Raw genomic sequence first — 24,910 nt, 5'->3', positions numbered from 1 at the left:
AGGTAGTCCGATGTGACCTCAGATTGTTACCTTATTCCTGTTCAAGGAGCCAGGAACTTCCTTTTTGTTTCAAGAGTAAAATGGTTTATTTCATGATTTGATCGCTGTTAACACCCTGGGGCTCTTCAGAATTGGTTTTCAAGAAGCTGTAGGAAGGATGCCATCAAACATTTATTGTTCACCCCATTCTGAATGATCTTAGTAAGACTCGAGCCAGATCCTGGACTAAAGCTTTGCACAGGAAGTGTGGCAGCATTTATCCCTTGGAACAAAGAGTATTTCAACTGCATTTTATAATTCAGGGAAGATGTACTTGATAAAATTCAAAGCTGTTTCTATTCTGTGCTGATGAAAACCTGTGCATGCACGACCGTCTTCTTTCTTTTTTTTTAAGTTTTTTTAAAAACTCCAGTTAGTTAACATACAGTGTTGTATGAGTTATATGAGTTTCAGATGTACAGTATCAGTACTTTCATACATCACCCAGTGCTCACCACCACAGGCGCACTCCTTAATCCCCATCACCTATTCCTCCCATCCCCCACCTCCCTCCCCTCTGGTACGACCCTCTTCTTTAGTTGGGCCCTGAGAAACTCCTATGACTTCCGCCCGATGAGATGATACTGGCTCCTCAAGGCACATTAACAAGGCTTCACAGAGCAGTGGGACCGGAGTAGAAAGTCCCTGGCCATCCTGCTGCCGTTACATGTGTTCCTCCAAGTAGCCACTGCCTTATCACACCCCTCTCACTGAGATGTCAGGTGTCTCTACCCAGCACTACCAACCTGCCCTCACCAGCTCCTCCAGGACACAAAGCCACACATCTGGGGGAATGGGCGTGGGTGAGTGTGGATATGTTCTAGAGAAGATTCTTTGGTTTCTGACTCTTCTATAATTATTGAGCGTCACTGTCATTCAGGAAACATGTTTGGGGAACTCATTGTGGTCTGGATACTGTCTTATGGAAAACAAGATAGTGCTCTCATCTCCTGCCACACATTGGAAACCCATGGATTCTCTTTCTGAATTTTCTTGAGTTTCTGCTAGCCAATGAGATGCCATATCCTTGAGCTTCGTAGCACAGATCCAATCAGTGTGATGACACATCTGCCTGTCTACCCTTCACCCTTCGCCCTCCTGTGGTCATTGAGCTGCAGGCTGGGAAGCCCATTCTTGCATCGTTCTGTCTCACAAACTTGCTTTCTTGGAGGAAGACCTTTTCCTGATCAGCATCGCACATGGCTTACACCAGTTTCCTGATGAGCCTTTAAACCAGGAAAGTTACTTTCGTCCTGAGGTTAGAATATGTACAAAGGAGCACAGGAGACTGAGCTGATGGCTTCTCAGAGCAAAAGTCTTCCTTCCTGTAGCTGGCAAAACGTAAATTAATCCATCAGGTGCTTTGAACTTCTATTGTAACGAAAATACTTGGCTACTAATTACAGGGAGATTCAAAAATTATAAGTCATGGTACGCAGAGAACTTAGAATCCAACTGGAATGATCATTTGTTTGTGTGGAAGAATCACCAGCTCTACCAGGCATTAAACAGACTGCAGTGCAACAGTCAATACCCAAGGATTTGGGAGGAGGGAGGGGGTCTCTCTCTCTCTCTTACACCGAGGATGAGGAGCGCTTCTTATGGGTATGAAATGGTTTAACTGATGTAAAAATTAGAGGGGATTTGAGTGGGTAGAGAAGAAGGGAAGCATATTCAGGAGAGGAGAGGTGGTGTTAGGACAGTGAGACCAGACACACAAAAGCACTACATGTTTAGAAGCACTTTGGGTGGACCAAGAGGGCAAGAGGGGAAGGTTTGGATCAGGAAGTTAGAAAGACCGGGCCAGATTATGCAAATACACAGGTTTTTTTAATTATAGGAAACTGGTCAAATTTAAAGAGCAACTGCATATTGGATGATGTTGAGGAATTAGGTTTTTGGTGGGATGATGGTATTATAGTTCTGTTTTTAAAAAGGAGTCTTTGTCTTTTTGAGACACATGCTGAAGTGTCTATGGGTGAAATGATGTGATGTCTGGGATTTGCTTGGAAAGAATCTGAGGGGAGCAGGCGGAGGAGTGATTGGGGTTGTAGTGGAGACAGGATTGGCCAGGAGTCGATCATTGTGGAAGCTGGAAGAGAGACGTATGGATGTTAATTTCACAATTCTCTCTACTTTTATGTAGGTTTGAAATTTCCCATAATGAAAACTGGGGGGCTTGGGGAGATGGGAATAAGCAGGTCAGAGTGCTTTTGTTTGATTCCATTTTCCACCTCCCTATAACTGAACCCATCTCTGGGACCTGCAAAAACCAGACAGAGGCCCTCTAGCTTCACATGGCTGCCTGGTCCCCAGTGGTTACGGCCACCTACGTACCCTGTGCTAAGACAACCACTGGGGACACCCCCAGCCCAGAACTAGAAGTTCACCTCCAAACCACTCAATCTGAAAACCCCAGCCAGTGATCTGAAGTGTGGTAGATGAGGAAAGGGTTTTTACGTGACATGACATGCTTCCCAGAATTAGGTATAACCCTGGACTTTTTAGCCCAACCATTCATTGTAGATGAGCAGTCTAAAGCTGGGGTCAGAGAGGTGCCGAAGGTTACCCATGCTGCTGGGCACAGAGCCCAGACCAGAACAGGGATCCCCCCAGCCATCCCCCCATGCGATTTTCCATTCACCAGCTGGCCTCCCAGCCCACAGAGTCTCAGACCTCTCATTAAATGTGATCTCACCATAACACTCCCTCATCCATCAAACCATGAGGTATCCATTCTGAAGCATCTAGCCAAAGGAGTCAAAACACCTCCAACAAAGCATTTTTTGGAAAAGTTAATCCCAAATAAAGCACAGGGGAATCACATAAGACCTCCCTTAAAAACCTGTGTGAAGGATAAGAAAGTATCATCCAAAGCACAAAGTACATCCTAGCAGCTGTTAAACGGGCTCATCAAACCCAAATCTCTGAAGATCTGGTCTAAAAGGGAGGAGAAGTTAACATTATATAGTAACTCTCCAGGTAGGTTTAATATTGGATCCCCGTGATACACGTGCATTTCTACTTAAGTCTTGTGCTCTCGCATCTGGATTTTAGCCTCAATTATTCTGTTTACATTCTCGGTACCATGAAGGTTCACCACGTGTGTGCCGATCACCAGTTTCATGCTGGCACAGGCATAATGTGGATTGTGAGACCACACACCCAAGTGCTTGCGTGTGCACAGCACGGCGGCAAGACTGCACCTCCTTCCTTATTTGTTCCAAAAGAAACGCCTCCCCAGGGAAGGCCAAGGGCCCCAGAGCATTTTTTTCCCCATCTCTGCTTGGGCAGCAAGCCTTTGGTTTGACTTCCTTCTCCCCCAGGTGCCCGAGTGTTCCAGAATCCAGGGTGATTTACGTGATGTCCTTCCAGACTCAGCGGCACAGATAGAGAGCGGGGGGGTGAATATTTAACACTATCAGGGGGAAAGAAATGGCAGGAAGAATGATCTCCGCCACGCTGAGCAAGTTTACGTTGTTAATTTGCCTTGGCGGGGCCCAGCTGGGTTGTACTTTGTGGCCATTCCAGCGGGGGATCATCGGGAGGCCCTGCAGGAAATTGAAGGGAGAGAATGGAGGCATTGGAACAGCTTGCACAAAAGAAAGGACCTGCAGGAAAGCACAGAAAACGCAGGCGTCCATGTGGGGCCTTGTGGATCAGGGCTAATTAAAATGTTCCCATCTCTCCTCTTTATTTGCTTTTCAATGGCAACATGGCCGAGAAGGTTGCTTAGCACAGGGCACGGTAACCAAGTTCCAGGGTGAGAAACTGCAGACTTACAGGCAATAATGGTGAGACTGCCGGTTGGTATCATCGTGCCCGTTGGCTGCACACTGATACTCTGCCAGTGTGACCCCCACCGACTTACTAAGAAGTGTCAAAACAATTTTTTTCCACGCATATTAATTTATAAATTACCTAATATAGGACTATTTGACAAGTAACCCATGAAATACTTCTCATATAATGTCACTGCTTATAGAAGAATTTGAGACTTTAATTGGAAACAGATGTTCAGGTCTGAATCCAGTTTTCTCTAGACAGCGCTTCCTGAATCACCCCCTAATTTCTCTATTTGCAGCCTCTAATTTCTGAATTCTGTGTTGTTGTTGGACTTCCACAACATCGACTCCTCTCCGTAAGAAGGCTCTGTGCCAGGAATTCAAAGCCCATAAAACAAAGAATCAGAATTCCTAAAGAGAGTGCGGGGTCTGCCTTCACTCTTCGTAAGAACTTGGGGTCGACACCTTTGTTTTCCCGCGTCTCAAGTTCATGATTACGCAAAAGATGCATCTATCCTCTTGACTCACTAGGAGTGTCTTAGTGTATCTTTGGGGAGCCCTCCGGTCGTTGGAGTTGGGCTGAAACCCTCAGTGCGTCCTGAGGCACGGCCAGCTCTTTGTCACCTGGGCGATGTCCGCCCCGCTCCCCTATGTGTGGTCACGTGGTAGGAACTAGGAACAGCAATAACCAAGTGGTCACGCTCTGCCAGGGGTTTTGAAAGCATCCACTTTAAAAACTTCCAGCTGCTTTCATGGAGATATTATTAGCTTCATTTTAGAGATGAGGTTCCTTGGACTCTGGGATGCCAAGATACTTACTCCAGGTCACGTAAGTGGCCACTGGTAGAGACATGATTTTAAAAAAAAAATGAAAAAGAAGTGGTTCCAGGAGCACCTGGGTGATGCAGTGGGTTAAGTGTCAGACTCTTTTTTTTTTTTTTTAAAGATTTTATTTATTTATTCGACAGAGATAGAGACAGCCAGCGAGAGAGGGAACACAAGCAGGGGGAGTGGGAGAGGAAGAAGCAGGCTCATAGCGGAGGAGCCTGATGTGGGGCTCGATCCCATAACGCCGGGATCACGCCCTGAGCCGAAGGCAGACGCTTAACCGCTGTGCCACCCAGGCGCCCCTAAGTGTCAGACTCTTGATTTCAGCTCAGGTCATGATGTCAGGGTCCTGGGATCGAGCCTCACATCGGGCTCTTCGCTCAGCACAGTCTGCTTGAGATTCTCTCTCGCCCTCTGCCCCTTCCTGCCTTGCTTGCTCGCTCTCAAAATAAATAAATAAATAAATCTTTAAAAAAAAAAAAAAAAGGTGGTTCCAAGTCCCATGCCTGTCCCCCTGATGAGCTTTCCACGTGGATCCTGCACCCACAGCAGGCAAAGTGCCCTCTGCTTCCGAGGGGCTTTTAGGGCGTTCTGTGTGCGGTCTTGGGGCTCTTTTTGTTTTCCTTCCTAATGTCTAAGTCACCCATAATGGCAGAGACTCTCACACTGCTCAGCATGAAAGCATCAAGAAGCAAGCCTAGAGGAAAGAGAAGTGGAAAACGGAAGTTGCCATGAGTTTCAGAAAGGCGGCACACGCTTCTTTCTTGTCTTAGAGAATTTTGTTTCCCTTATCTGTGTGCTGCCAAAGCAAGATAATTTAAAGTCAACATCTAGAAACTGCCTTTTAATTGTTTTTCTCCCGGTTTCTCCCTTCTCCTTCTTCCTCCCCTCACCTCCTATTCCCCTCCTTTCAGATTTCTCTGTGATTGGGGTCTTAACTCTTCAGAAGCCCAGCTAAAAAGCATTGGGAGATATTCTGGATGTTTCCATCTTCAGGACACAATTCTTTAAATCTGTCTTTTTGCCACTCACTGGGGCTGGTCTGATCTCACGTGTTGGGCCCTGACCTTTTCCTCTGCTCTCATTGTTTCTCTGCTCAGTAGTGGGGATTGTTAGTTGGTAAACACTGAGCCCCATTTCCCCAAATTTGAGTTCCCTGCTGGGTTTTTGGTTTTTTGTGTTTTTTTTTGGCATTTCTGGTGAGATTTATAGCTCTTCACTTGGTGGCATTCAGCCATTTGTTCGACAAAAATTTATTTAGTGCCTGCTGTGTGCAAGGCACAGATCCTGCATGGTATCACAGCCTAAGATCCAAGGGGCTTGTGCTCTCACAGAGTCCTACAGTCCTCTGGGGACTCAGAAGAAGAAGCAGGCATTTGAGGCACTTTGTGGTAACTTCCATGATGAGAACGTCCCGTGCCAGGAAGCAGATGATCTAGACTCATGGGACCAGGAAGAGTTTTCCGGAATAAATGCCGTCCAGCAGACGCTGAAAGCCAAAGTTACATAACAGCTCCCTCACTGTGCCCTGTGCCTCTTCCTTTTGTCCCCCCACCGTGGCTTCTCAGTATGGAAGGCAGGAGTGGTCCCTGCTAGGGTCCAAGCTTCCTGAGTGCCTGGGGTATTATAGATGCTCACTAGACATTTTCTCGATGTTAAATGCATACATGAATGAGGAGTAGTCAGTCCGGTGAAGGCAGAAGAGAGGTGGGTTTGGTAGAGAAAGATGCAGAATCCTGGTCCTTGAGAGTCTGGCACATACGAGAAAAGGGGAAGTAGCTGTCGGTGACTAGAGCTAGATTTTAAGGAGGGAAGTGATAAAGAAGCCTGGAGAGTAGGGCTGGGCCGCTCATGGCCTTGACAGCGCTGGCAGGAAATCTGGGTGTTATCTTCTAACCAGATGGTAGAAACCACTGGGGGGATGTGATCAGGTTGGCATTTTAGAAAGATCTCCGGTTTCCTGGTGGAAAACGCACAAGAGAAGTCGAGAGTGGATAGTTGAGGCAAGGTGGAGTCTCCCATAGTAATGAAGGCATGATGTGAAACCACTGAACTTAGGTATGAGCAAAAGAGAGGGCATGAAGGGGGTAGATATAATCAGTAGTCTGGATATGAAAGGTGAGGAAATGGGAGGCATCAAGGCATCAAACTTGATGCCCAAGTTTCTGGTTTGGAAGCAAAATAAATAAGAGGGAGAAGATAGAGATTGGGGGTAGGGAAAGATGATCTAGAGTCACATGTATGGTTGTGCAGGGTGTGCACTGCCCAAGAATACCTGGCTGAGCTGAAGGAGTAGAGACTGGAATCCAGCCCTTCTGCTCATCAGCCTTGTATCTGACCCAGAGCTACATCTGCTAGAAGAAAGAGGCACCTCTTTCTAGTTACTACAAAAGCATTGTATGGGCTAACCATAGCCCTGGGATGGATTTGATTTTGAACTTGTTACATGAAGTGCTTGTGTTATAACCAGATAGAATTATCTATTAAAAAATTAGGCATACAGGCCTGGAGCCTTTGAAAGTGATCCGGGCTGGAGCTTCGGCTGTTAAGAGTCCTCTCCTTATTGAAACCACACATGGATGACATATTTTGGGACAGTAAATAGTGAGAAGAGAATAGGTGTGGGTGTTCACATGACAAATACACGGTGTGAGTCATACCTTCAGTTGTTATGTTATGGACACTTGCTGGAAATAGCACCGTAGACCACAGCACTGTTTGCATTATTTCATTGGACAGATGTGATGATTGATGATTCAATGTGAATGATGATTCATGTGATGCTGTGGGGGGGGGGTTGTGGAAGGCATTTGTTTCTCATAGAATTATTAGGATAAATGGATCAATTAAATTTTTAGAAATCTCAAAGGGCCCTCTTAGTATATGTGGAGCCTCCTTTGAAAGCCCATGGCAGAGAACTTCCTGTTTCAGAATGGTCAAGATGTATAATCCTGTGATCTGCCTCCTTAGAAGCATCATGTATGGTGAATGTATTTTTTTAACTTTTAAAATTTTATTTAAAATTCAACTTAATTAATAGTGTATTATTAGTTTCGGAGGTAGAATACAGTGATTCATCAGTTGCATGTAACTGGAGTGCTCATTACATCACGTGCCCTCCTTAATGTCCATCCCCCAGTTACCCCATCCCCCACCCACCTCCCCTCCAGCAACCCTCCGTTGTCCTAGAGTTCAGCGTCTCTTACGGTTTGCCTCCCTCTCTATTTTCATCTTATCTTATTTTGCCTTCCCTTCACCTATGTTCTTCTTTTTTTTTTTTTTTTTAAGATTGTATTTATTTATTTGACAGAGAGAGACAGCCAGCGAGAGAGGGAACACAAGCAGGGGGAGTGGGAGAGGAAGAAGCAGGCTCCTAGCGGAGGAGCCTGATGTGGGGCTCGATCCCATAACGCCGGGATCATGCCCTGAGCCGAAGGCAGACGCTTAACCGCTGTGCCACCCAGGCGCCCCCACCTATGTTCTTCTATTTCTTAAATTCCACGTATGAATGAAATCGTATGATAACTGTCTTCCTCTGCTTGACTTATTTCACTTAGCATAATACCCTCCAGTTCCATCCACATCTGTGTTGCAATGGCAAGATTTCCTTCTTTTTGATGGCTGGGTAATACTCCAGCGTGTGTGTGTGTGTGTGTGTGTGTGTGTGTGTACACACACACCACATCTTCTTTATCCATTCATCTGTTGATGGACATCTGGACTCTTTCCATAGTTCGGCTATTGTTTCTGTTGGTGAGGACATAGCTGCTATAAACATTGGGGTACAGGTGCCCCTTCGAATCACTGTGCATCCTTTGGATAAATAGTAGCGTATTTTTAATTGTTTATTTATTTATCTTGTAGTATTCCATCTGCAGCGAACCTCTAATAGAGCTGTCCAACCCTGGAGCCAGTGGATCCTTGTTTTTTGTGACCAGTGATGATGAATTTATCATCAAAACCGTTCAGCATAAAGAAGCTGAATTCCTTCAGAAGTTACTGCCAGGCTATTACATGGTAAGTAACCGTCCGTAATTAAAACTCCTACTTGAGATTTAATTACTTTCCGAAAGTTTTTTTTTTCCCCCTATGTTTTTTTACAGTCACCCTGTGGCATGTTTCTTTCTCTTGGGTGAGCTTTGTTTTACATTTGGATTCTACCGCAACCGCTGTTGAATAGATGTTACATAGTCGAACTGTTAGTAGAACATAGTTGACTCACACAGTTCTGGGTTCAAATCCCAGCTCAGCCATCAGCAAACGGTACGACCACGAGTAAGCAATATAACCTGTGAGCTGTATGTAGTCTCCTCAGTCTTTCAAAGCTGCGAAATAACCTGTCTTAGACGGTTGTTGTGCTAGAGAAAGACAACAGGGTGTAGGATAAAGGAAGCGGTGCCTTGCCAGGCTCTTTGCTCCCAGTGCAGAGTCGTAATGTGAATGCTTAGCATTCATTGAGGGCTAAGCTATAGGTGAAACACAGCTGTAAAAATATTATTTAATTCCCAAATCTGTTGGAGATTAGGCACATGTATAAATATAGGGATCAAAAATCGAAATAAAATAAAAATCTCAGTGGACAGGATGGACAGATTTTACAAGGTTTGATCCTGAACAAAACTGGGAAATTTTTTTTAGAGCACGTTGTCTATATTAGAGCACACAGAAGATCCAGAAAAGTAAGGAAAATGCAGCCGACTCTCATCTTTGCCCCGATATGCATATTACTAATATTCAGTGTATGTCCTTCCTGATGTATTCTATTCATACACACATTTTTTAAATAATGCGAAATTGGGATCAAATGGTCATTGCACTTTACTAACCTGCTAAGTGAGTAAATCTTAAACGTGTACAGTTCTAAGCTTAGATAGACTAGTGTCTTATTCTAGAACTGCATTGTTCAATAGGGTAGTCATTAGCCATATACAGCTATCAATTTGAAATTAATTAAAATTAAATGAAATGGTAAAATTTAGCTGAGCAAATAGTTTATCCCAATCACATAAGCTAGTATAACAAATCGTATAATTCATCCAGTTAACAAGAAAAAATGTGAACATCATGTGGTAATCCAAATAAATGTTGACTAGAAACAAAGGCATTCAAAATTCAACATCTTCTCTTGCTTAAAATTCTTTAAATTGGCAGAGAAGTTTTAACATAAATAAATAAATTAGCACACACATATTATGCATTTATTAGTCCTAAGAGTTCCATAATACCTCATGGAGAAGAACAAGAGCCCTTTTATTGGAAGTAATAGAAAAAGATAGGATGCCCCTCCATGTGATCCTTTCTGATATATTTGCAAGAATTTCTAACAATAACTTTTTGAATACAAAAAGAAATAAAGTATGAACATTCTTCTCTTATAAATGATACAATTAAAAATGAGCGAAACTTCAAGTTTCTAGAGGTAGTGAGAGTCCAGCAGATTTGCAGGGTGTAAGATGCATGTCTGCAATCCATCGTATTCCATTATGTAGATCATCCAGAGTGGGAGGATGGAAGGGAGAAAATGAGATCCCGTCGGCGAGGCAGTAACTTACAGTGAACCTTATTAGAATAAAGATACAATTGAATGAAGGCAGACTATCATCCTGGTAGGGAAAGCAAGTTATAGTAAGTACTGTAATTTGGGAACAATAACCCCAAAATAATTTTTGTAATAGAAACTCTAAAATACTTGAGTCTGTAAAAACAAATATATACGAACAATATGAAAGAAACTATGAATTGATATGAAGGACATTAGAAAAGTTCCTACATAATGAGACACACTTCATTCCTGAACTCAGTGCTGTAAAGATTTCAGTTCTCCCAAATCATGTTGTAAGTCCAGCCTAATTCCAATCAAGAATGCCAGTAGGGCTGCTTCTCCGAGAAAACACCAAGTGTCAGATGACGCTGATGCTGTGCGTGGGCTTGGGGGTCCCAGGGGCGATGGAATGGGAGACCACAGTGGCTTCTCTGTGGGCCAAAGACAAGGAGTGGATCCCCGTCACCAAACTGAGCCACCTGGTCAAGGACATGAAGATCAAGTCCGGGAGGAGGTCTGTTTCTACTCCCTGCCCATCAAGGAATCTGAAATCATTGACTTTTCCTGGGGGCGTCCTTCAAGGATGAGGTTTTGAAGACTATGCTGGTACAAAAGCAGACCCGTGCTGGCCAGCAGACCAGGTTCAAGGCATTTGTTGCCATCGGAGACGACAGTGGACATGGCGGTCTGCGTGTGAAGTGGTCCAAAGAGGTCGCCACTTCCATCGTGGGGCCATGATTCCGGACAAGCTTGACATCGACCCATGAGGCAAGGCTACTCGGGGAACAAGATTGTCAAGCCCCACACTGTCCCATGCAAGGTGACCAACTGCTGAAGCTCTGCGCTGGTGCGCCTCACCCCTGCCCCCAGGAGCACTGGCACTGCCTCAGCCCCAAGAAGCTACTGATGGTGGACAGAATGGATGACTGCTCCCCCTCAGCCAGGGACCGCACTGCCACCCTGGGCAACTTCACCGAGGCCACTCGTGACGCCATTCCCAAGACCTACAGCTAGCTCACCCCGACTCTGGAAACAGACTGCATTCACCAAGTCTCCCTATCAGGAATTCACTGACCATCTTGTAACGACCCACACCAGAGTCTCAGTGCAGAGGATCCAGGCTCCCGCTGTGGCCACCACATACTTTATACAAGAAAAATTAAGTAAACTAAGTCTGTGTTTAAAAAAAAAAATGCCAGTAGGACTTCCCCCTACCCCCGAACTGGTTCTTTTGAAAGTGAAAACAAAACAAAAAGAAAGTGAAAACAGGTATCATTTTAAGAGCATTTAAAAAAACAAACATTAGAAAGGAAGGGTTATAAGACTAGACAAAACATTTTTGATAAAGAATTAGAATGGTGAACCTGCCGTAACATATACCAAAAATCCATAAACTTTTACTAATATTAAAGATATTAATATATTAAAGAATTAGTACGGTGCTAGACAAATAGATCAGTGAATTCAGATAATTCCATATTTCAGATCTTCACACACACACACAAAATAATTCCCTGTGGAGTAAAAACCAAACCTAGTGACCAAAACTATTAAAAATTAGGAAGAAAAGAAAAGAAATTTAGGACCTTGGGATATAAAAAGCTTTGCTAAGCAGGAAGCAAAAAGAAAGCACAAGAAAGAAGTATGTAAATATGACTACATCAAAAGGCAAAACATCGGTATAACAAAAAAAAAAAAACCAGACACAAAATTAATGTAAGCACATAGAATATTTCTAGAATGATAGAAAGTAGGGATAGTAGTTAAAAGTTGGGAATTGGGAGAAGAATCGGGATTGTTAGGGAAACTTTTCATGATACAAATGCCCTCCAGCAAGCTGTTTTTAATTTCTCACCTACTTTTAAGGTGAAACGAAAATAGGCATGTGTTTTTTTATTTGTATAGTAAAAAAGACAACATACTGGAAGAAAACCAGTATACCCCATAGGGAATAGGAAAATGGCAAATAATCCAGAGTGAATCGAGAACTCCAACAATAACAAAAACCGACAGAAGAACAAAGGATATTAACACAGAATTGTCTTTGAAGTGGCTAAAAATACATAAAGTTACATTTCTGTAATCATCAGCGACATTGCAATTTTTTTCAATGAGTTTCCTTTTTTTTTTTTTTTTTTTACCAGTCACGCTTACAGAGATTTTAAAGCTTGATGCTATGCATCACGGATGAAAGGTGACAAGAAATAAATAATCTTACAAAGTGTGCCTGTAAATTGGCCTACCCATTTTGGAAGATACTTTTTTCAGGAGCTATTAAAATTTTAAATGCTCATCGCCTAGACTCCGGCTGTTAATTTTCTTTTTAGCTCCCTTAGATCATAGTCACACATGGCACTAATCAATTCTTTGCCGATTTTTAGTTGAATCTCATTTGGGATTCTCTGTCCATGTTCATTTCAGCCACTTTTAATGCTGTGGGTTGAGAATGATACAGGTACTGTTCCAATGAGCCAACTTAAGAATTGTGATATTTTAGTAATGGCCGTAACGATAATCGCGCCCCATGTTTAATTCTCATACAAGTGAAAACACATACTTAACGGAGTCTTCTTTTGTGAAAATAGGAGAATTGACCATTTTTTTTTCCTCTTTCTCTTTTTAGAATCTAAACCAGAATCCAAGGACTCTTTTGCCAAAATTTTATGGACTGTATTGCATGCAATCCGGGGGCATTAATATCAGGATTGTGGTAATGAACAACGTCTTACCGCGCTCCATGAGAATGCACTTCACGTATGACCTGAAAGGCTCCACTTACAAGCGAAGAGCCTCCCGAAAGGAGAGAGAGAAATCCAACCCCACATTTAAGGACTTAGATTTCCTGCAAGACATGCACGAAGGGTTATATTTTGACACAGAAACCTACAACGCGCTCATGAAAACACTTCAGAGAGACTGCCGGGTAAGGGCATGTCATTGCCGTGATTGCCTTTGGACAGGCGTCTGTGATCTTGTGACCTTGGTAAGGAATGTCCAGAGCAGACATGTGGAACCCCATCGTTCGCACTCGCGGTGCCCAGCCATGCTTCCTTGATGTTGAAGGAATTGGTGGATGATGAGGGAATTGTCTGGAGTATTCGTGGATTTTACTAAAAAAAGCTAAGTCTACTTTCTTTGATAAAAGGAAACAATTTTTTTCTTTTCATCCTCTCCTGTGATTAACCTGGAGAGGGAAAAGAAATTAGGTGTAATGCAACGATTAGCCATATACAAACCTTGACACAAGGAAGATTCCACCAGTGAGAGAAGTTTAGAGAACTGACAGGCAGACCTCTGGCTACTCAGTGTGGAGGCAGAAGTATGAGGTGAGCAGTACATTTGCTGAAATTATTTTGGGGATCAGGAATGAGTCTCGACAGTTAGAGCAAAGACCATCATATGCAAACTTAGCCAGAGTGATTGTCAGAAGGAAGGAGGAATTTAGAATCCCCCAGCCTGCAATATTAGGAACCAAATAATAAGACCCAGAACCTGGGAGAGGTATTTCCGACACGGTGAATGTACAGACAGTAGATAAAAGTTTCCTTGGAGAAAAAGAGGAAAATGGAGCTCGGATGGCTTCTGAAGAATGATGATCATTTGATGAACACATTCTCAGAAATTGTGTGTTTTGGCCCAGGTGCACTTGGGAGAACCATCTAGGTCCCCAGCTAAGCTGGGCGCAGTGGAGGCGGGCGGACGTTGGGCCCGACCTGGCCAGGGCGGATAGGACTCCCAGCACCTGGTTCTGGGGAAGTATGAGCTATGTCTTCCAGGCTGTGGCTTTCTGGACCTTGCGTGGGCTTGGACAGATGACCCGTATTGGTGCAGAGGGGAGGGGGACAAATCCTTGCTGAGAAAAACACTCCTACTGTTTATGGGTCTTTTCCTTCTACATGTTATGATGTGCAGGAAAATGCACTAAGGTGTGTCATTGGCACGCTTTGTTGCATTGATACAGATGTTACTCCACAGCTCCTGTTTTTTTAAGACTTCATTTATTTTTCAGAGAGAGAGAGAACACAAGCAGGGGGAGTGGCAGGCAGAGGGAGAAGCAGGTTCCCAGCTGAGCAAGGAGCCCGATGTGGGACTCGATCCCAGGACCCTGGGATCATGACCTGAGCTGAAGGCAGACACACCGACTGAGCCACCCGGTCCCCCCACAGCTCCTCCTGTTCTTAATGCTTAGTGAGCCAGGCTAGCCTAAGAGGCTTTTTTAACGTACATTTCATTTAATTTTCTCAGCATCCATTTGAAGTCCATACTGTTCACATTCCCAGTTTAATTGGTGGGAAAATGAGGCTCTTAGAGAGGCGAAGAAACCTGCCCAGCATTACTTAGCAAGTCCCTGGCAGAGCCCACACCTGTTTGGGTACAAAGTATGTGCTCTTAACAATTGAAATGTAAAGGTTCACTGTAAGGATTTTTTTAAAAAATTATCTTTTCAGAAGTCAAGGGAGGAACAGTGGGAACTAAGCAAACACAAAAAAGTGTCCAGCTGTGCTATTCAGCTGTCTGGGTGGATATGAATGATTCATGTTTTTCTTTAAAAAAGAAAAAAAAAACAAAAACATGAGCACATTTTAGTAAAACCTTTTCCTGTGCTTTTTCTGCCCTTACAGGATGTGGGTGAAAAGTGACTCTGAATTCCCCAGAGTTTAGTACAAACCACTCCAGTTTTAGATTTGCTTTGTGTGTGTGTGTGTGTGTGTGTGTGTGTGTGTGTACGCGCACTTCTGGCCTCTTTAATATGGAAAGCCATTTTTTTCTGTCTTTTAAAAACACAAGCTCCTGTACCAGAAAAGGAAAAAAAAAGGGAGAGAAAAGTCAAATGTAAAAGAACCATAACACCAGATTTGTCTGTTTATTTGTGGCTCCTGAGCCCAGGACTGATAGAACAAGGTCGAACATGACTCTCCATCAGGAATGAGACCCTGGAGATTTGCCTTTTTATTTTTTATTTTTCGGAAGGCTTGTTGTTTTAAGGAAGGTCAACGTAGAGGTCCTAAAGCTAACTCCCTGTGACGGGCTGCATTTGGTCTTGACCATGGAACTTCATTAAATTACGCACAACATTCGTCTTCAAAAAGGCTTTTCTCAGGGTGGTGTGGGAGCGTGGACATGCCTCAGTGTGGGGGACCCGCTGATCCGTGATCTGCCTTGACCATGGCCAAGGCCTTTGCAGTCTACAGTCAGCAGTTGGTTCTCTGAGCAGAGCTGCCGTGAGGAACTCAGACACATTTCTGGAATGGTGGGTCTTCGTATTTCTTAGTCATGGGCCTCTTTGCAAAACTGACGAAAGCTGTGAACTGTCTCCCCACAAAAGCGTCCACCCACTGCACAATTGCAGAATCCCTTGGAGCCCATTACACCCCCACCCACCTCGTCCCAGGCTGGACGGGACATGTGGTTGGTGTTGCTGGGAGGTCTCTTGGCCTGACACCTCCTCACTTTGTAGGACCGAGCTTCAGCGCGGGCTGAGGTGCCATGGGATGCAGGGGAGACATGGAATGGGATCACCCCAGGGCTGGCTCCAGTGCCGAAGGTTCGGGACTGTCTGTGGTTCACGGTCCTCTGTCTCAGTGAGGTGGTACTGCTCAGACTCTCGACCCACAGTGGGTAGGAGACTGCCTCACTCTGTCAGCAGCCCGGCCACAGAAAGGTGAACCGGGCCCATTTTAGGAAGCATCCTTTCATTCACTTATGGGACACGCACTGCAGGCTTCCTCTCTGCCAACATGAGGTGAAGGACCGCCATGTCTGATCCATTGTCACACAGTGTATTGAGTGCGGTGATAATATTCTAAGGCTTTATGCGGGTCAGAGCAGGTGACATCATAGCTTGGGTTGGAAGAAGAGTTCTCCAGGCAGGCAATGTGGTAGAGGCACGTTTCTGGGGAGAGAGAACAGTGTAAGCTAGGCCTGAAGTGGCCAGACATGATCCAAGAGCTAGAAGTCTTTGGCGTTGCTGCAGTTAAAATCGACGGAGAGCATGTGAGGCAGGAGAGAAAAGCCTTCAGGAGCCAAATCAGGTCAAAAGGCCCTTTCTGGCCATGCCAGGGTCCTCTTAAGGGCTTAGAAGTGGCAAATCCAAGAATCCCAGACCTTTGGACCCCGGCCTGTCTGTTGCTTCCAGGCAGATATGATAAGCCTCCTGACCTCTTGCTGGTTCTTGCTTCCTGCCCATTCCACTTCTTTCATTTTTTGGCTTGACATCTCAGACCCCAGGATCCCATTTCCCTTGCGTGAGCTCTGGCCAGAAGATACCACGATGGCTCATTGACCCAGCTTCACTGGTGTCCGTTGGGTTTTGCTCCCCACAGTCTCCTTCCTTCAGTCCCAGTCAGAGCCACTTTCAGACTCTGGTGTCCAAAATGGCCTGATCTGCCCCCTCCCACAGAGAGCCATTTTCTGCCAGGATCCCTGGAACAGCCCCACTTCACTTTCCCCAGCTTCCCCAGCCCGAGCTTGGGCCCTGTGACGGTCCGTCCCTGGCCAGCTCCTCCACAGAGCACGTTAGCCACTTGGAACTCTCCCAGAAAACTGAATGTACTGTGTCTTTCAAACCTGCTGAGCCTACTTCCCATAAGATTCAAACAAAGGCTCTTTCCAGAAGCAGGGATCCAGATCCTGGGTTCTCCCCAGTCTCCACATTATTGGCAGTGTGTGGGGAAAAGGGACATGTAAATAATGGGGTCTCCTTTCTGGAAGCATTTCCGCTTCCTGGGCCTCACCCTCTGCCTGGCGTTGACAGCCTTCTCCGCCCGTAAGTGAGCTTGGCCCAGGGTAAGAGTTGTGACAGCAGAGTCCTACAGGACATCACAGGTTACCTGTTGCTGTCAAGAACAGGAAATAGGATTTATTCAAACCATCCCCACGCGTTGAACAAGCTGAGAGGCAATTCTTTTGTACTCAGTAAGTCACCACGTCCCATCCAGTCTCCCTCCCAAGTAAGTCTCAGAGGTGCCCCCATCGCTCCCTACACACTGCCTCTGCCTTCACTGAGACCCTGATGATGCATTACTGGGGCTGTTGCAGTAGCCTCTTCACTCATCTCTAATGTCATTGCCTTCCAACATGTCCCCGAGGCTGCCGCCAAAGTGATCCTCTGATGAGAAGGCAGCAGTTCCTGAAGACCCTCTGTGCGACGCTCCCCACTGCCTGTGAACCGAAGCCCATTCCTCCCAGCTTGGGACACTAAGATCCTTCCTGCTCTGGCCCCTGCTGCCTTCTCCAGACACGCCTTCGGCTTCCTTCTTGGCCTTCCCTTGCCTCGTCCAGAGCCCTTCTCTCGCCAGACGTTCCGAGGTCCTGCACCCACTCTGTGAAGGTCTTGGCCTCTTCCTGCCTGCCTCGCTCTGCTGGGCTCTTCTTCCCCGCTCTTCTCCCCCTAGTCCTCACCGGCTCCTCTCCGGGACCCCCCCGCATCACTTCCTCTGAGACCACCATGCTTGGTGGCTCCCCGGGCACCCTGGGTTGACCTCTTTTGCGGGACTCTCTTGTTTATTCGCCTGCACGTCCTTGCGCTTGAGGAGCAAACCTCCATCTCTCACTGTCTCTGCATTGCCCGGTGCTTCGTAAGTGCTTGTTGAAATATGTATTCGAACAAAGAAGTGAGTACGGTAAACTATCGGATGACAGAGAGAGTCACGTTTAGGTCACATCTCCAAGAAAATCTATCTTTGGTGACTTGTGTGTATCTAGGCGATTTTTGAGTTCTGTCTGTTTTGGAGGAAGTCCTCGCTTTCCCTGCTGTGCCTGCCAGGTGGGCACTGAAAACGTAATAAAGCAGATGAGCTCCATTTTTAATCATTTGGGATCATTTTGAAAAACAGTACCGATTGTCCCTGTATTAAGCCATTTGTGCAATGAAAGTGTATTTATCTTTCAGTCGTTTTCCCTTAGAAGCAGTGCTGCAGAAGTCATTCGACTTGACTCTGTTGAATACTGACCCGTGACGTCTCTAGGTGTATGTATTGTCTCCCTAGCTAGTCTGTCAATGTCTCAAAGGCCAAACCTCGTTCCCGATCCTTCCCGGCCGAGCGCGCTCCCTGGCTTGTTGTATGTACTCAGTACATAGTACAACATTATGTAAAAAAACTCTTTCAAATTGAAATTTATGTGTTAATTTTGGAAGAATAAGTAGGAACTATTTTTAATTTCATTTTTAATTTATTTCTTCTCTGACATCATTTATCTATGGAAAATTTAAAGAGTCCCCTATCACTTAATTCATTTGATAAATTATTACCTCCTACCATGTTTATTGATAACTCTGGGGGAAATGACATCAATGCAAAGTACATTAGTGAGAACATGTGTTTATAATCCAAATATTTCTATTCCTTCAAGTGGGAGTCCTACCAGGCACAGTCCTGGTAATTAATGACCCAAATGACTCATTTTACATTTATTATCATTTTTTGTTGAGCACCAAAGTTATTAATCTTTAAATAGTGTGGAACGAATTTTCTTCTTTCATACAAATGTCTGTCACCATAAATATTAATAGGTTCTCAGAATTTAATGAAACCAGTCTTAAGACTACTGAGCCTTTTTGATGTGCAGAGTGGGATCTTTCTTTCTAACTATGTATGGCAAGCTCTAAATGTGTACATCACAATCTTCTCAGCTCTCGGCTTGCTAGCATGGGTCACCAAGTAGATGATTTTCTATACTACTTAATTTAGCACTCTGGCTAGTGCTTACCTCTCAGCTATAATTTTGTTCGGCATTAATTTCTTACACTTAGTTTAGCAGTTTTTTCTTTATTTTTTACATTGGTTGCATATAAGTTATCATTCCCAGCTACCATTAAAGAGGAAAAAAACACTTCAGATCTCGTTTCTATTAAGTGCAGGAATATCGCCGATTCCACATCTCTATACCATATCTTGGAAGATCACTTGCCCGGGCACCTGGGTGGCTCAGTTTGTTAAACCTCCGATTCTTGGTTTTGGCTCACATATTGCTCTCCAGGTCGTAGGATCGAGCCCCACCTAGGGCTCCACACTCAGCGAGGAGTCCGCTTAGTATTCTCTCTCTCCTCGCCCTCTGCCTCTCCCCCCACTCATGCACACCCTCTCTCTCTAAGAAATAAATAAATCTTAAAAAAAAAAAAAAAGGAAAGATTTCTTGCCTCAAAAAGGCATAGGTAAACTCACTGTCTTTCAAATTATGCCTTACACACACTCTAATCCCATGATATATTTGGTGGGCTCCATTGTTTCGGATTATGAGTTGCGCTCTGTATGCTGTTATTATTTTGATACCGTTGCAATAGACACAGAAAGCAAAGTCAGAATTGGTGAACAGATAAATACAACCAACTCCTAGAATCAAAGACTGTCTGAGCTGGAAAGAATCATAAAGCTCCCTGGGAAAGAGTAGAACGGTGCCTTCCACGCTCTAGTCTGAGAGAAAATAATTTTGGACCTAGATGTCTTTGCCTGGCCAAGCTGGATTTCCTTGTGAGAATGAAGACATTATCACATTCTCAAGGACTTGAAAAAGTTTTCTACTTACGAATCCTCTTTTACAAAAATCATTATACGTTCACACGTAGTTGGAAAAAATAATCCAGAGAGATGGTTTATACTGTCCACCTAGTTTCCCCCGTGGTAACATCTTGTGTGCCCTTAGTGTCATATCAGAATCAGGAAATTGACATTGGTGCTGTCCACTGACCTTTTTCAGATTTTACCAGAGCACACGCTTGTGTATCTGCGTGGGCATATGTGTAGGTGGTTTTGTGCAATTCTGTGCATATGTAGATTGACTTTACTGCCACAGTCAAGTATGGACCAATTCCTTCACAAACATTCCTCATGCTACCCTTTTGTACATAACCAGAGCCACCTGCCTCCCTCCCAGCCCCTCCCCAAACCCTTGGAACTGCCAGTCTGTTTTTTTGTCATATCAAGAATGCCACATAAATGAAGTCCTACAGGCTTTGTTCTGAGATTGGCTTTTTTCACTCTGCAGAATGAGCTTGCGATCCATCCAAGTTACTGTGCATATCCGACTTGCCCCTTTTTATTGCTGCGTGATACTTCCTGGTGTGCGTATGCCAGCGTTGAACCATTCCGCTGCTGGAGAACGTGGCTTTTCTCTAGTGTTGGACTGGTACCTATAAAACTGCTGTGAACATTTGCATGCAGGTTTTTACAGGAGCATAATGCATTTCTCTGGTAGAAATGCCTAGCGCATTCGCTGTCTCGCATGGGAAGCGCCCGTTCCGTGTCGTGAGGAGCGGCCGTGCTCTTTCTCGGAGTGGCTGCACCGTTTCGCAGTCCCACCAGCAGTGTGTGTGATCTCGTTTCTTTTCATCCTCACTGGCATTTGCTGTGCTTGGTATTTTTTGTTTTAGCTGTTCTAACAGATATGTATTTAAGTCTCTTGTTTAAAAATTTCTTGAGTAGATATTTCAGCAAAGCAAAAGATATATCCAGTAGGGAGGGATTTGGAGGGAATATAGGATATTGGTGACAAACGAAACAGAAAAACTTAGGGTTAAGTTGAATGGCTGACCATGTGTCTGTGGGACTTAATGCACTTGATAGAGGTTCCTGAGAAGGAGAGGCCAAAGGTACAGGACTTTGCCACGCGTGTTTCTAGTAATAAGCCTCTCTAGGAGACTTTGAATGCCATTTAAGTCTATGTAATAGCCATTGGTGTTTCTAAATTATTTTGCAATTACTTGGGTATGTGTTTAATGCTTGCCGACTAAAATCTGCTTCCCCAGGAGAATAGGAACTTCAGGACTTCATTTTCCTACCCCTTAAGTTACTTGAAAGAAGGGCAGTTGGCTCAATGTTAGTCTTTTGGGGAAACCCTAGAGGTAACAGTTTGGTTAAGTGGTGCGGGTGGCCCCGTTGAAGCCTACAACACAGCTGTTCATCAGTCCTGGAAGGGGGCTGCTGTTTGTCCAGGCTTTTGCTGGCGGCTGCAGTTCGGCCGTGGTGCCAGTGGGTGACGGCAGGCGGCTTCGCTGGTACTAAGGGAAGAGGCAAGATGGGCAGCACAGGAGAGTTTGAGGGAGCTTACAGAAGTCAGATTACTCTTCTGTGTTGTTGTTCTTGACCTTCTACCAACTAGGGTATACCTCAATTTGCACCAGACAAGTAGTTCTCAGTACTTTGCAAAACCAGCTTTTCCTGGTTTGGGTGGAGGCAGGCAGAGTTCCATCTTGGATAGAACCTCTGGATACCACAGTAGCTTAGCGTTTAGAACACATCCTAATATATAATCATAAAGTAGATGTACACAATACAATACTTAACACATGATTTCCTACAAAGGCACATTTCCAAGGCTCACTGGGTCTGCAAGTTGGTTCCGTTGACATTTATTGTGGACCTGCTCTGAGCCAGAGCCGCGCTTGACACCATAGGCGGACTCTCATCGATCCTCACAACGGCCCTGCAACGTGAGTGGCATGATTTCCTTTCCAAGATGAAGAAGTGGAGACTCGGGGCAGGTGACCCCTCCCAGGTCGCAGAGCTCACGATTTACACCCAGGTGTCTCTGACTATAAACTTAGGCTCCCCTACCAGTGTGCTCCCAGAAAGGAGTCTGTAGATGCAAAAAGGGAGCATCTCCTGGAATGAAAACATTAGGTGCCAACAGGGATTCAACAGGATGAGCGGGAAGCATCCCGTGACTGGTTTTCCCGCTCTGACAAGGTGCTGGTGGAGAAGGAGATGTAGAGGGGACTCTATCAAAGTAGAGAACCCGATCTGGACAGGGCAAGGAGTTCATGAAATCTTGCAACCTTCTTCACCAAAGGCAGGAGAGAGGAAAACAGTGCCAAGTGACCGAGGAGCACAAAATAAAATTAGTAACCCACACACGTAATTTTAAAAGTTTAATGGAAAGTGTAAACGAGCTCATGAACACTTACCAACGGTGACCAACCTGCGTGTGCGTGAAATCCTATCAACTTAAAAGCAAAACTTCTTTCTGAGAGATGTGTTGGGCACAGTGCAGTTGATTGTTTTTCGCCTGTTGCGGAGAGGGAGATCGGGCCCTAGATGTGCCGTTGGCTCCTGTGTGAGCAGCTTTTGAGAATTCTCATCCGCCGCAGAAATGACAGGATTATCAAGCCAGTATTTGTTTTAACCCTCACTTCACAAAAATTTCTACAGAAATAATGGCAGAGGGAGGCTGAAAATATGTTCCTTGGCCCTAAGTAAACTCTTCCTTTTCCTCCTAAAAGATCACCTAAAATTAGACAACTCCAGTATACCCTGAGGTGTGTTGGTGGTGGTTCCATGTCTAACCAGCTTTCATTTGAAGTAACTTACTACACAGAAATAGAAATATACAATAATTGAACTTACTGGAAGTTGAAGTCCTTGGGCTTATGAAATAGAATGATGCTATGTCTGATGTATTAGGGTTTTCTGCTTTGGTGTGAAAAGAACCAACCTGTCTTTGATTTCGTAGTTGACCAGAAATCTAGAGGTAAGATCTGTGTACGTTTCCAAATGGAACGACTGACAGAATATCCGAAGGGAGGCAGGAGAAGGAAGGAAACGTCCCCACGGACTATATCCTCCTCCCCGCTGGGAGTCCTGGGAAACCAGAGAGGGGAGCTGTAGCAGGAAGGGGAAGTGACCTCAGGCGGGCATGACGGTGGCAACTCTGCCTTTGAAGATGGGTCTGGAAAGGCTTTGAGGTTGGCCAGTGTGGATCCGGTTGTGGATGCCGGCGTCAGTCAGTCACATGGATGACCTTGTGAAATAGAGCCGGATTATCAACACCCAAACCAAAGGAGACCAAAGGGCAGCAAACCCTACTAGCTTATAAAATGGAGTTGAGGCTCCATAGCTTAGGAGAAGCTTCTGGAAGCTGGTGATGGCGAGTTGCAGAAATCAAAGGAGTGTTTGAGAGTTTCCCAGGTCTGGGAAAATGTTACCAAGTTGAGGAAATGGTTCAGAACGATCTCGTGGCATGTTACCCAGCTTTGCTTTGCACCTGTCAAGCATGATCTTGTCTTCCACCCAGAAGCTTTCAACTCTGGCAACTGGAAACACTTCTCAGGGGGAAAATCGGTTTGATTGGAACGGGGCTTTGTTTTATTCATTTGACATCCAGTGCTGAGTACCCATGCTGCTGCAGGAAAGGGGCCTGGGTGAGTGCCTTGTGAAAGGCAAGGTACTCCTTGGGCCACGTACTAGTTCTAGTTCTTCCCAAAAGATCAGCACATACTGGCTTCTGAGAGGCTTTGGCTCCTGGAAATAGCTCTTCATCCCTGTCAGTATCAGTCAACACTTTTTATCAGGTCCCTTCCCCTGCAAGTGAATGTTCCTTTGATGTCACCAGTGTTCTTCCTTCAAAGACATTTTTAAATGGGGTGCTTTGATCAGGCAAGTATAACTCTTTGTCCTCGCTTTCTCTCCCTGGAGATTCCACACTTCTGCACGGTGAGACAGCAAATCTCCACGGGGGAGTTTCTGCCTCCCCCATGAGTGAGATGGCTGAGGACCATCTGTTATTAATGAATTCATGTATTAAATTTAAACTTTTTGTTTAAAAAGGACACATCTGGGGGTGCCTGGGTGGCTAAGTCAGTTAAGCATCTGCCTTCAGCTCAGGTCATGATCCCAGAGTCCTGGGAATGAGCCCCACATTGGGCTCCCTGCTCAGCCGTGAGCCTGCTTCTCCCTCTGCCTGCCGCTCCCCCCACTTGTGCTCACACTCTCTCTCCATCTCTCTTACAAATAAATAAAATCTTAAAAAAAAAAAAAAGACACATCTCTGCACTTTTCTACAAAAAAGGGGTAAGTTGTCCACTGGACGTGTCCGTTGTCCGTAGCTGTTAGGGATGCGGGGAAGTTAAAACCTGATGCTTATGTAAACATCCTGTCCGACCTGAACGTGAGCCTGCCTGGAGTCCACGTCTTGTTCACTTCCTCCCTTCGTTTCTCCATATGAAGACCCCATTCGTAAACTTTGCCCCTTTGTTCGCGTTCAGCCAGCTCCAGCTGTTCCAAAAACACAGTGTGCTAGATGCCAGCACCACGCTGGCTGAGTTCGCCAGCACCTGCTAAACTGCCTTCAGACAATGACGTGCGTCCTCAGGAGGCCGAATTAGACATCCTCGGGTTGTCCTCTTTCTGGAAGAGCAACCCAACTTCTTTCTAGATTATTAGCAATTTTAGGGGAAAAAATAGCAACAACCTGATTTTCAAGGAAGAGCAAAGGCAGTGATTCCGGGTTGCCGATTGCCTTGTCTACACTCACATGTGCGGGGAAAATAGAGTTTCCTAATTTTCCACTATGCTTACTCACTGGAATCCACGTCCTCCAACGTCAGCTTACACATTAATAATATTTCCGTCTCTCCTAGTTTGGTCACTTCTCCACTTAAATATTCTTATTCAAAGCTGAACTCTCTCTCAGGGCTGGTGTAAACTGGCCCTCTTTGATCACTCCATCTTTTGGGGTGAACACCGTTGGAGATGTTAGGGTTTCCATCACTTGTTGATGCACGGAGACAAGAATATTGCCTCAGGCTCCTAAACTTATTATATCCTATTTCTCTCTCGAACGTCACTCTCATGCTCCGTGGGAATGTAGCTTTGAGCCACCCTCTTATACCATCTTTAATTTTGACCGTGTACAAATTATTATTTTCAAAATAAATTTGAGTACCTCAAGACTCCAAAGAATTTCTATCGCTTCCAGGGTTTTCTATCACTTCTCAAGACTC

The 24,910-nt window shown here is 44.9% G+C and overlaps 1 protein-coding gene and 1 pseudogene across 14 annotated transcripts in view; both read left to right on the top strand.

The window, feature by feature from the left end:
• Window positions 1-24,910, top strand: part of PIP5K1B (phosphatidylinositol-4-phosphate 5-kinase type 1 beta) — a 298,246-nt gene that overhangs the window by 169,839 nt on the left and 103,497 nt on the right. For all 14 annotated transcript variants that reach the window (XM_040620276.1, XM_040620265.1, XM_040620269.1 and 11 more), the window contains 2 exons: window positions 8,517-8,669; window positions 12,818-13,117. In XM_040620276.1, the coding sequence (XP_040476210.1) occupies window positions 8,517-8,669; window positions 12,818-13,117 (453 nt within the window). The remainder of the gene's footprint in view (window positions 1-8,516; window positions 8,670-12,817; window positions 13,118-24,910) is intronic.
• On the top strand, window positions 10,111-11,867 carry LOC121100125 (annotated as a pseudogene).

The sequence above is a fragment of the Ursus maritimus genome, unplaced genomic scaffold, assembly GCF_017311325.1.
Source record: "Ursus maritimus isolate PB19 unplaced genomic scaffold, ASM1731132v1 scaffold_34, whole genome shotgun sequence".
NCBI lineage: Eukaryota > Metazoa > Chordata > Mammalia > Carnivora > Ursidae > Ursus > Ursus maritimus.
Note: the sequence above shows the minus strand (reverse complement) of the source record. Positions and strands in the feature narration are given on the sequence as shown.